Source organism: Prosopis cineraria, unplaced genomic scaffold (genome assembly GCF_029017545.1).
Source record: "Prosopis cineraria cultivar Desert tree isolate PC_DT_omini unplaced genomic scaffold, ASM2901754v1 PC13, whole genome shotgun sequence".
In the NCBI taxonomy this organism is placed as follows: Eukaryota; Viridiplantae; Streptophyta; class Magnoliopsida; order Fabales; family Fabaceae; genus Prosopis; species Prosopis cineraria.
This window is the reverse complement of record NW_026555344.1, coordinates 7,814,390-7,826,270: the sequence shown is the minus strand read 5'-3', so window position 1 is coordinate 7,826,270 and position 11,881 is coordinate 7,814,390. Positions and strand designations below refer to the sequence as shown.

Here is an 11,881-nt window from a genome sequence, read left to right as displayed (position 1 = left end):
TTATTTTATTAGTCAAAGATTGACAAGTTATTGTTAGACTCTTCCCCACCCCCGGACACAATGCTTTTACATATATTAATCAACAAAATGAGCATGCACATTATTTATTCATCATTTATATTCATGGCATGTAAATTTATATTGGATTAACTGGAAGATTAATTTGCTAATTATCGGTCTGAGCAGTCAATTCGGTCAAGATAGTGAACCAGGATTCAAGCAATCTGATTTAGCCCGTTAACTCGAGATTAACCCAAAAAACCTGACTTATTTGTTGGGTTAACTGGTTTATCAAGTTGCTAGAAAAATTTTAAAAAAAATTGCCAACCAAAAGGAAGAATAGAGGCACAAACATGAATCGAAAGAAAGGGATGAAGAGATGATAAGAACATATAAGAAAAGAAATGAAGAAGAAGGAAAGAAAAGGAAACAGTGAAGCAACTTTCGTTTTTTTTTTTTTTCACTTGCTGAAAGTTGCTTAGGTCCTCGATAGCTTGTTGGCGTGGAGAAATTCGTTCAACCTTTACCTATTTGATGCAACGCTTGAGAAAGGCAGAGCAAGAGGTCGGAAAGAGCAAAAATGCCTCTCTTTAAAAAAGAAAAAATGAAGTTTCACGAAGATGAGAAACCAAATGAGCGGCAACCAAAAAAGAAGAGAATGATCCATATTTTGATTTTTTCCGAAAATGTAATCAGTCCATAGACATCCATAGACATCAATGACAATAAACTACTCCCTCTTATTCACTGATTCACACCTATACTTTTATTGGGACTTGTTGCCCGCTTCTTGACTTTTCAATTTCAACGACAATGACAACAACAATAATAAAATGTCTAGTGAGAAGCTTTTCAAATGCAACCTCAATTAAAAAATATAAAATATTTTTTAAAGGGTTAAATATTAAAAAATATAAGATATAATTATTTTTTTCAAAAGTATCCCCATTAATAGTAATTTTATATTTATTACAGGGTATTTAACAAGGGTAAATATAAAAAATATGATTAGTTTGAAAGTAAGTGACTACTTTATTGGGGGGTAAGATTCAATTAAAAATGCCTTACATTTTTTAACGGATGAAGTATAATATTTAAAATATATTATTATTTATTATTATTATTATTATTATTATTACCAATCTCTTAATTTGGTGAGCACAGTAACTAAAACTGAGATATTTTTCTATTGTCAAATTTCAATCATGTTTTGTTTTTTAATCTTACAATTCTCCTTTTTTTTATTATTAGTTCTTTTTTAAAAAATAAAACTGATTTTTATTTCATATTATATATTTTATACATTTCAACATATAAAATGTTATATCTTACAAATTAACATTTTTATATAATATTTGGAGGATTAGTGTTTTTATTTAAATATTTTTATAGTCAAATAAAAATATTTTCATATATTTTAATTAAATTTTATTATTTTGATGATGATCGGTTTGACTCTCAATTGAACTATTCCTGAACTGAATTAATAATTGGCCCAGTTTTCAATACATTGTTTCCATTTTAAACGTTATCTTGGTAGTATAGCGTAATTCGTTTATGGTATCATAATTCAACATTGAGTACATATTCTCCTACCTCCAGTTAGATGATTCTTCAGTCGTCCTCCATCAACTAGCATCCTTCCTCATGAATTGCAACTGAGTAGTTAATTATATCAGATCATGAAAGGGTATAACTTAGCTCTTAGTACATGATTTGTTTTTATTTCCTTAAATTTTGCCACGTGTTTTCAATTTTTTTTTTTCTGATTTCAAATAGTAGAACTTCACGTGCTTTTATGTCTTGAAATGTTATTAGTTCTCAACTTTTGCGATTCATGTGAATTCGCAAGAGATACATGCCAATTCTTTTGTATTGCAGAACCACTCCCCCATTTTTGAAGATATGGTGAGTTCTACTATTTACAGCAGAAGGTTCTTCTTATGAGACTATATGTAAATTTTTCAAATTTATGAATGTCGATAAAACAATTTTAGATAAAGAATCTAACTAAAGAACCTTTTCACACCACATGAAAAGTATCGAGTGACAAATCTTACTAAATCCTACATTAGCTATATAGTAAAATATTGGCACCTTACAATTTACACGTACGAGAGAGATTGATTAAGTCATAATGGATTGTCATGGCCATTCACTAATAGCTCGCAGGTAACCGGCAAGGAATACTTCCATTGCTCTATTTTGTCAACACAAGGATCTCCAATGTCTAATAGCATGTCTGGGTGACATCCTAACCAAGATTTGGGTGTCCCAAACTTCAGTTAAAATGTTAAAAATTCATTATAAGATTAAAACTCTTGTTTTTGGATAAAGAATTGTTGAAAAGGGCTTTTTGAAATAAAAACTCGTTTCAACTTAAGTTACTCCTTTGAGCTCCTTAGTGCATAAGGTTGCACATAAGCAGGGTCAGGTCGACCATCACTTTTACATGGTGCCCTGTTTGATATATGGTTTGGGCTAGCTTGATGCCTAAATGTTTGGGTTGGGCTTGACTCAATTGATTAGAAAAAGTTATTACTATCATTTAAAATATATTCTTGATAAAAAATAATATTAGAATCAAAAGTAAAATTTTTAAAGCCACATATAATCAATAACTATCAATTTTTTTACATAATATTGAGTTAAAAACAAATTTAAAATTTTGAAAGAGATTTAAAAATATTATAATGATAAAAATTGTCTAAAAGATCATAAAAATAATATAGCTCATGGTAACTTTCAACAAAAAAAATAATAAATATCATTAACAAAAAAATGGCACATGCTCAGACCACGTTGGATTTGACCCTTGCCCAGTAGGGTTGTGCAAAAGTTTGGTTGTCCTATCCAACTCGAGCAAACTCGATCCAATAAAAAAATTAATATAAAGGGCTAAAGAGACCAAGATCAAACCAACTTCTTGGATTAGACTAAACAAGAGATCAAGCTCTTAAACCATTTTGCCTATTTAGGTTTTATGAAATTATTTTAATATAATTTTATTACTTTTAATATGTTTGAATAATTTAAAATTTGAATGAAGCCACTCCTTCATTCACATTTCATTCTTCTATTTAATATAATTTTAATTTGGTTTGCTGCTAAATTATTGTTGTAATGCACATGTACATTAGACATGTTACTAAAGTTTGTTTAATGTTGTTGTTGTTGTTGTTAAAGTTATGAATTTAAATCATTTAGATTTGTACTGATTTTTTTGTTATTGGAAATTGTTATGAATTTTTAATAATTATTTTTTTTATTTTAATTGAGTCTATCATGATGAAATGAATTGTTGCATTTCATAAAGGAAAAATGAAAAAAAAATATTAAGTAAATACTAGACTATCAAGACCAGTCTCCCAATCTTATGAATTAAATTCAATCCTACTAATCTTTAAATTACAATTGACATAGACTAGACTATGAGTTTCCTGACTCAATCATTTTCATAAAAAAGGTGAGACTTCAGATTAAGTTAAAATCTAATCTTGTTTAATTTTTTGTGCAACCATATTGTCCATTGCTCGTCCCAAGCCTCACTCTAGGTGCCCTATCAACAGACACTAAGGGACATTGGCATGAAGAATTGCTTTGATAGGGGAGAGAGGGAATGCTAACATGATATGATATAGGGAAAGATAATAAAGAGGAGGGGCTTCGTGCCTTACACCCTTCATATTTTTCTTCCTTCTTTTTTTTTTAAATGTATTCTCTCTTTTTATATGAAAAAATGATAGAAAAATTCATTTAAATTATATAAATGATATATTAGTCCCACAAAATAGCATAATTTTTTTGGAATCTCATGGAATTTTTCTGTCATTAAGAGATTAAAAGAAATGACCAAATTGCCCTCAAATAAAACAAAAATCTCAAGCCTCAATGTAGAGCCATTCTTGTGTATTCTTGCCTCTGCTTCATCTTCTTGTTCTTCGCCTCTTTTCTTGTTCGCGCTCTTCTTCTAGTCCATCTCTTTCTCGTCCATCTTATTTCTCTTTAAGTTTCTGTATGTAGGTTCGTCTGTTAGTTGTGTAGTATGTGGGTAAGTTTCTTCTTCTCCTTGAAAATTTCTCCTCCCATATGTAATAATTGAAGTTGATGTGGGTCAATATGTAAAAATGATTGAGGTTTTCATTTTTTAATTTTCTCTATTGCACATGAGTATAGATGCTTACTCATGAATAAATGATAAATAATATATTATTTTTAGTTGTATTATAAATACATAAATCAAAATTGTAAATGACCAATATAAAGTTATAAATATAAGAAAAGTAGTTATTATTAAATAAAACATAACAAATATATGATTATAATGTTTGAAAAATGGACATGTTGATAAATGACTATTTTATTATTTTAGATTAGCATGAAAATGTTTGATATGTTAGGATAACATTGAAAGATTTAACTCTTCATATCTTTTTGTCAAAAAGATTGTAAGATATTTTGATATAAATTGTATATCATATAACTAACAACAAACCTTAGATATTTATCACTTTTTAAGATTTGCTTGTCATTTAAATTAATAAAAATTATTATTTCTAAAATTAGAGTGATAATTCATTTTTGCTGATTCAGTTAATTTACAGAGGGTACTGATAAATTATAATTTCTTGTTCCATTATTGCGAATCTAGAGACAAAAGTTGTTAATATAGGAACAAAAATTATGAATAAAAAGTTATAAATTTTTAACATCTGATACATATCAAAACCTGCATATTTAAAGTTATGAATGACTATTGAATTGTTGCGAATTTAAAAACAAAAATTGTAAATAAAAAGTTACAAATTTTTGACACATGATGTATGTCAAAACCTGCAAATGCAAAGTTGCAAATAATTATTAAATTATTGAGAATTTAAAAATAAAAATTATCAATATAAGAACAAAAATTGTGAATGAAAAATCATAAATTTTCAACACCTAATACTTATCAACACTTGCAAATAGCTGATAAATTGCTGTGAATTCAAAAATAAAAGTTATTAATATAAAAATAAAAATTGTGAATAAAAAGTTACAAATTTTTTTAATTTAAATAAAAGCTAAAAGTGTCATTTTTTATAATTCCCTAATAACAAAAACATCCCTTAAAACTTCAAAAAATTTATACCATTCCGTGATATGAATATATCATTTAAATAATTTAAAAAAAATTATTATCATTTTTTTTATATTTCATTTCTTCACATGTAGGTGTACGGTTCATACGATATCTACGTGGGTGTATTGCTCTTCATTTGATTTTTTTTTTAAATTTAAGATTTTTTTAATTTGCCAAGTTATTTTAGCTTTTTCATTCCACCTTTTTTAAAAAATTGCAATCTAAAGTTTATAATTCTTCCCTAAAAATATTAAATTAGTCATAAAAATATATACAACAAAACTCATATTCTTGTTATTATTCCTCAACTAAATTTTAAATCAAATCATTTAAATAAATTTTAATTTATCCAGCTAACTTCTAAAAGAAATATCTAACATAAATCACGCTCCATTTATAAACTTTTCTTTTAACCTTAATTTATTAATTTCAGTTGAGTTCTAACTTACAAAATTTTTAATCCAACATAACTTACGAAAATTTTAATCCAACACTAAATCAGCTTGAGAAAAATTAGCACAGGTGGAAACTTCCGTTCAAACAAGGCACAAGAAAAAGGAGAGTCACACAACAGCATCAGGAGTTCTGCTTCTTGAACCATATTTCAGTCATGACTGTGTGACTGCTCGTTGATTTCCAAAGCAAAGGGGCTTAAGAGAAAGAGAGACACGCAACAAGACATGGCTAGAGCTAATGTCCTCCGTAACCAAGAAGTCAAATATGTGATAAAGCTGGCTGTAATACTAAACAGGATAGGATAGCATCAAGCATGGATTAGAGAGCTGCTCACCAACCTCACAAGGCAACATAATATTTTCTATGTTGCAACTTCACTTGATCTTTCTAAGTGTGTTCATATATGTATAACTCGACATTACTACAAAACACTTGCGGAACCTGCAGAAATGAAATCATCAACTTTTTCACAATTTACAATGACTCAAACTAATTCATATATCTATTATCTATTTAAGAAAAAGGTTACACATCTGTAATTAAAAATAATTGAACATCCAAAACACTCCTGCTTGTCTTGTTTAACTGAGCAAGTTTAGCATGTTCAAACTAACAAATTTATAAAATAAGCCAAGTCAAACCCAAACAACACCTTCCGTGTTGGACAATATACCTTAAGGAAATCTAAGCGAAATTGTGAAATAGCTATAGCATAGAAGGTGTGTGTACCGTATGGGATGGTCCAAGATCAAAGTGGAAGAATAAAAATTGAGGAAAGAAAATTCCAAAATAAAGATGAGTCTTTGCTTTCCGGTAACAAAAAGGAAAAGCATGCATACCAGACCCATTGGCTTGAGTGTTGGGCCATAGCAAGAAAGCTCCTACAGGGATCCTCATTTACCAAGAACTGGATTGTTTCGTTTGAATGCAGCATAGCAACAAACATGGACAACCAAACATCAATAGGTCCACTGTACTTGCGCAATATGTTGGTGCTAACCTGAGAGTATGGAGGGATGCCAAGCAAATATGTCATAATGAACATGTCATTATGAAACGGTTAATCACCACAAAAAAGGAAAAGGGAAAACATACCAACTCCCAGGCTTCAATGTCCCTGTATGGGATATCATACAATAACTTGCTGCTTAAACCATATGAAAAAGAATCAATAAATGTCAAATGAAAGAAATTTGAAATTTGACAAGTTAACTGAATTAATCTCATATAAGGAAAATCATTAATCATATCATCACGTAAACATTCTAATGACCTATCATCTCCTTGGAAATTCCCATTGATCATCCAAGTACTATTGGCGAGTATTTTTATAATAGTGACCCTTTAAAACCACAACACAAAAGCTTCACAAGAACTTTTGAACATCATTACATCCACATATTCTGAGAGAAGAATGATATAGACGTTAGAAAATGAGCTTCTATGCCCCACTCAAGTATCAGGCATTGTAAGCAAGCAAGGTATATCTTCAGTCCACAAAATAGCACTGAAATCTGAAAATGGGTCTTGTTATCGTTAGTATGGCAAAGAGTGAGAAGATGGACAAAGAGTTCCGCAGCATAGAACTGGTTCATAGTGATACATCAAATTTCATAAAACCTTTCATGTTGAAAAAAGAAATTTCTAAAACTGAACAGAGGATATACCTGTCAATTTTTGCCAGTGTCAATTATGCTATGATTGATCAATAGTTGTTTTGGGGGCAAAAAAAAAAAAAAAAGAGTTCAACTTACCACACCCCATAGTGCACATCACGATGATTACAATGACCCGAAACACCATAATTGTCGAAAGTAATAATCTAGGCAAATTGAAAACAAGGAAAAGCGAAGAAAGAACCCCATGAGTTCAAAATATTTTCCCACGCCCAGTAATGACAACAGTGGAGAGAAAATCAACCTTTAGTTCATTTAACATCATTAACTTACCATATCAATGTTGTGATTCGTTATTTCTTCCTTGACAAGATTTGCCAATAAGTTGTGGTTCCAAACTTTACCAAATCCGTCCTAGTTATGATAACAAGTCAATCAATGTCTATGAAAGCAAAAAACAACAGGAATTTATGTGATACAACTTTTAGTAATCTCAAGACAATTATTAGATTAGAACCTGCAGATCTCGATGGTCCACAACCTTCACTTGTTGCATAGGAACCTACATACAAAATTTCACATGCCAAACATACAACACCCACGTAAAATTGCTTGGCATCTTCCACGCTGATCTTGTTTAAAAGAACACTCTGAAAAAAGGTTGCCTGGGACTACCAATGAATTTTGTCTTACAATTTGGAAAGGTATGAGCATTTAAAAATTCTACAGGATAAAAAATATGAAATAACTTCATGACAGGGACAATTTTATATATTTCAGAAGCTTTGACATCCGATTTCAAACCATAACTACATTGTAAGTTACCTTGAGGGTCGCACAAGCTTGAAAGAGCTCTTGTTTTCTAATGTTTCCTTTACTGTCTGCATTGCCTACATCAAGAAAACAATAAAGGGTTGGAACATGGACATTGACCTCACATAATGGCTGGGAAGGAAAATCTATCTTTCTCAGAGCCTCAGATTGAAGCTTTGTCTTTGTGACAACAAGAAGAGGTTTGATCCAAAGAAAGTGTTTATCAATTAGTATCCTAGGTCCCTAATATTGATTTTCCTTACCAATTACTAAATTTCCAAAGATATTAATGGTCAGACATGAATAGAATTCTAATTTTACTGGGCTGCTGTAGGACAAAAATAAATTGACAAAAATCTTGGAGTAGCATTGGGAACTTCCTTCTCTTCATTCTTGGATACTGAAAGCCCCACGAAAATTTTAATTCCTTTAGCCCATTAAATTTGTTAAATTTTTGCTCGTTAGGAATTTCTGCCTCTAGATTTTTCCTTACAGTTTAATATATATCTGTCAAGTTATACTCCTACCATCTAACAAATCTTACTACTTGATGACTTCTGCTGATTATGACTTCAAAGTTAATTACCAATAGATAAGGAAAAAATATGAATATAATGCCCTCTTGAAGTCAAATAATTTATTGTTGGAGTGAAGAACCTGCAGAAAGGAGGCAGAATTTCAACACAATTGGAAACCATATATTGGAAAAACGAAAATCTATATCGTATAATCAAAGCATTGACATATACGCATTTGGCCAAAAAAATAAAAACAAAATATTGATGAAATCATATTGATTATCAGTTTACTTTCATGGTACAGATAAAGTTTCAAACTCAGACTTAAGAATCAATCTATTCTATTATATCTTTAGTGTCTGAAGAACTATAGAAAGCCTTGTACAAGAGTTCAATTCGTCAGTAGTACACACCTGTCCATATCATTTCGTTCTTTCAATATCTAAAATTTTCTCCACAAACCTTTTCTCCATGGATGCAAAAGTCTTTCCTATGAAATTTGACTTATATTTTTTCATGTATCAGCTTGAAATAATATGTTTAGACCATTTCCATACGTTTTTTAGATTTCTGACAGCCTAAAAACTGCTATATTAATAATTCTGTGACTGATAAAAATGAAAATCATCCCAAAAAAAAAAAAAACAGGTGAATTAGATGCATCAAATTTGATACAACTTTTGGCACCTAGAAGTTACACAATGATCAGTGGCTATTTAGAGCTCAGTTACTCAGTGACGATGAATTAAAGATGCAAGTACCATTATGATTTCGAACTTACATCAATTGCTCAATGACAATGAATTAAAGATGCAAGTGATATCACGATGTCAAACTTACATAGACTCATCATCAGGATGGGCAATAACCATCAAGATATTTCTCTTTCGAAGAGCTTTGCCTGATTACAAATGAGGAAGAAAATGACTACTTCAAATTAAATCAAACAACAAAGATGCAATTCACCACAAAAATTAATAACAATAAACTAATTAATTAATTAACAGAGACGCAGCCCAAGTCCTTGGACAAAAACCCACCATTTTTCTTAAAAGAATTCCTCTTACACATGCGTGCCACAAGAAGAACTTTGCAGAGTGAAATTATCCATACAAATAGGAGACAACCAGTTACCAGAATCCACACCATTTGGATAGCCTGCAACAAATGAACACCAAACTTACAACGAATGCATAAATTTAGGTATCAAATTATTGTTGCATAACATACATGTTACATCTGGCCCAAAAGTGAAGTGTAACAGATTCAAATTAAAAGCAATAGAAAGAGGGAACTACTAGTCTGAAAGCTGCTAGACAATATAACAAAATGGTCATTACACTAGTCCAAGTATCAAATCATGGTGAAATCAGTCACAATTAAATTAATATATCTTTTTTCATTTTAATTTCATGTATAACAAATATTATATAAGAAAAATAAAAGTTAATAATAAATTTCATTATAAAAGGCTAGCTTCTTGTTAAGAATTTTTTTTTTTTTCATGTTTTGACAAAAAACAGTGAAAGAGATTAAATCATATACTACAAAATCTCTAAACAAGAAAGGATGCTGAAGGTAATCGGGAATTTACAGCTGTCTAGTAAATAACGTCTTCCAAAAGCAGAGAGCAAATCAAAGGGGCTGATGACTGGCCAATCTTTGCCAAAACCTATAATGCAACAGAATTTAAAAAGAAATAATACCAAGTACTTTGATATTCAACTGATAATATTCTTCCTAGCTTTTTCATTCTCCAGTGCAGGAACAACAAAAACTAAAAACCAGAAAGGGCAAAGAAATTGAAAGTAGTAGACCAAAATCTAACCCAGGGACAGATTTTGCTCAACTGCTCCACCCGCTGAACCCAGATTAGCGACAAGAGGATGCTTGAGCAGTTGAGCTGATTGAACTGCTCGACCTCAAAGAAACAAGAACAACGACGTGAATGACAACATAGGAAGGCGATGGAGGTTGAAGGACTGGAGGAGGCTCCGCTCCCTCTTCATCGACGGTGGAAAGCGCTGGAGATTAAAGATTTGACAGTTAATTAATTGTGAATGTTCGAGATTTAAGCCAAACGACATAGTTTAAATGACGGGGAAAAAATAAAAACAAAAACAAACAATATTGACATTCCAAGTTTCTCAAAGAACGCGAGACAGGGATACTGGATACAACAATCATTTGACTTAATCTAATTGTAAGAAATGTTTTAAATTTTTAAGATGAAATATATTTTAATAATTTTTTAATATTAATAAAGTCTTATAATTATAACTAAAACATTTAGTAAATGAGTCAATCAATCATCATCAATATATACAATAAAGCACATCAAAACACTGTAGATCTACAATGTTTTGAATAGTGTTTTGCTATTTTTTTAATTTTTGTTTAAATATGATTAAGAAATAGTTAATAGATATTTTGTCGAAAAAAAAATATAGATATAGGATCATAATAAAAAAGAAATAGATGTGGGATCTACCATTTAATAAAAATGAGATCAATGTGGATCTGTAATTTAATTAATAAAATTTATTTACATAGAATGAAAAATATGTATGGACACATACTCCCTTTTATACATAAAGTGTTTTGAGGGTAACTTAAATAGATTTTAAATAACACTTACTCATTTTGGTTCTATTTATGAGGTAGAGAGATAAAATATTAAATTTTTTAATCCTATTTATAAATCACATTATTAAATTTTTATTATAATTTTTTTCTTTTTAACTTTCATTAAATATTAGAAAGAGAAAACATGTTATTAAAGTATGTACATTTAATAAAAATAAAATCAAAAACTTATTAAATTTTCAAATAGAGTTAATGAATTTTAAAATTTTACTTGATAAAAATAAAATAAAATAAAAACTTGTGCATTGTTAAAGGACTAAAGACATAATTTAGTCAATTTTTTTAAAATAGGATAGAAATATTTGAAATTAAGATAAACGAGAGGAGAGGGCAAAACATAAAATGTTTATTAAATTTGAAAGAAAAGTGAGTGTACGTGAAACCTATGACAAAGAAAAGTGAGTGTGAGCATATTATTACAAAGAATTTGAAATGAATGTGAAACTCATAATTTAATTAATAAAGTTTATTTTCACATGAAGAATATCTTGGCTATAGATAACTTTATTTGTAAATTTTAAAAATTTAGATGAGGTGTAAAAAAATAACATTTTTATATTTTAAAAAACCATTTAGAAACCATAGCAAAAATTGATGGAGGCTGTAAGATTCCCAGTAAAAATAATATATATGTTTTAGATACATAATAAAATTAAAAAATTTATTTAGACAAAGTATAAAATATGCATGGATAGCTTGATGAGTTTTAT

General features: G+C 29.5%; 1 protein-coding gene across 7 annotated transcripts; it reads right to left on the bottom strand.

The window, feature by feature from the left end:
• Positions 1-4,697: 4,697 nt before the first annotated feature.
• Positions 4,698-10,567, bottom strand: LOC129290701 (uncharacterized). Of its 7 annotated transcripts, none has more exons than XM_054927583.1 (12): positions 10,354-10,567; positions 9,566-9,683; positions 9,366-9,426; positions 8,594-8,664; positions 8,020-8,084; positions 7,712-7,756; positions 7,528-7,608; positions 7,333-7,400; positions 6,674-6,722; positions 6,418-6,578; positions 5,917-6,019; positions 4,698-4,833 (listed from the first exon to the last, which is right to left on the bottom strand). In XM_054927583.1, exons 2-11 carry the CDS (start codon positions 9,672-9,674, stop codon positions 5,953-5,955), a joined length of 777 nt encoding a protein of 258 aa, XP_054783558.1. In that variant the 5' UTR covers positions 9,675-9,683; positions 10,354-10,567; the 3' UTR covers positions 4,698-4,833; positions 5,917-5,952. The 7 variants fall into 7 exon arrangements, with proteins under 7 accessions (XP_054783558.1, XP_054783554.1, XP_054783553.1 ...); XM_054927579.1 differs by lacking the exon at positions 4,698-4,833 and adding an exon at positions 10,120-10,197 and having other exon boundaries at positions 5,516-6,019; positions 10,343-10,567; XM_054927578.1 differs by lacking the exon at positions 4,698-4,833 and adding an exon at positions 10,120-10,197 and having other exon boundaries at positions 5,516-6,019.
• Between the last annotated feature and the right edge of the window lie 1,314 nt (positions 10,568-11,881).

Bases quoted from the DNA above. Each gene is read 5' to 3' on its own strand.
- LOC129290701 (XM_054927583.1), bottom strand. From the start codon at position 9,674: ATGGTGTGGATTCTGGTAACTGGTTGTCTCCTATTTGTATGGATAATT. The intron at 8,085-8,593 runs GTAATTAACTTT...TTCTTGATGTAG, and splicing joins TATTTTTTCCTTATCTATTG to GCAATGCAGACAGTAAAGGA. The intron at 7,757-8,019 runs GTAACTTACAAT...TTTTGTATGTAG, and splicing joins AAGCTTGTGCGACCCTCAAG to GTTCCTATGCAACAAGTGAA.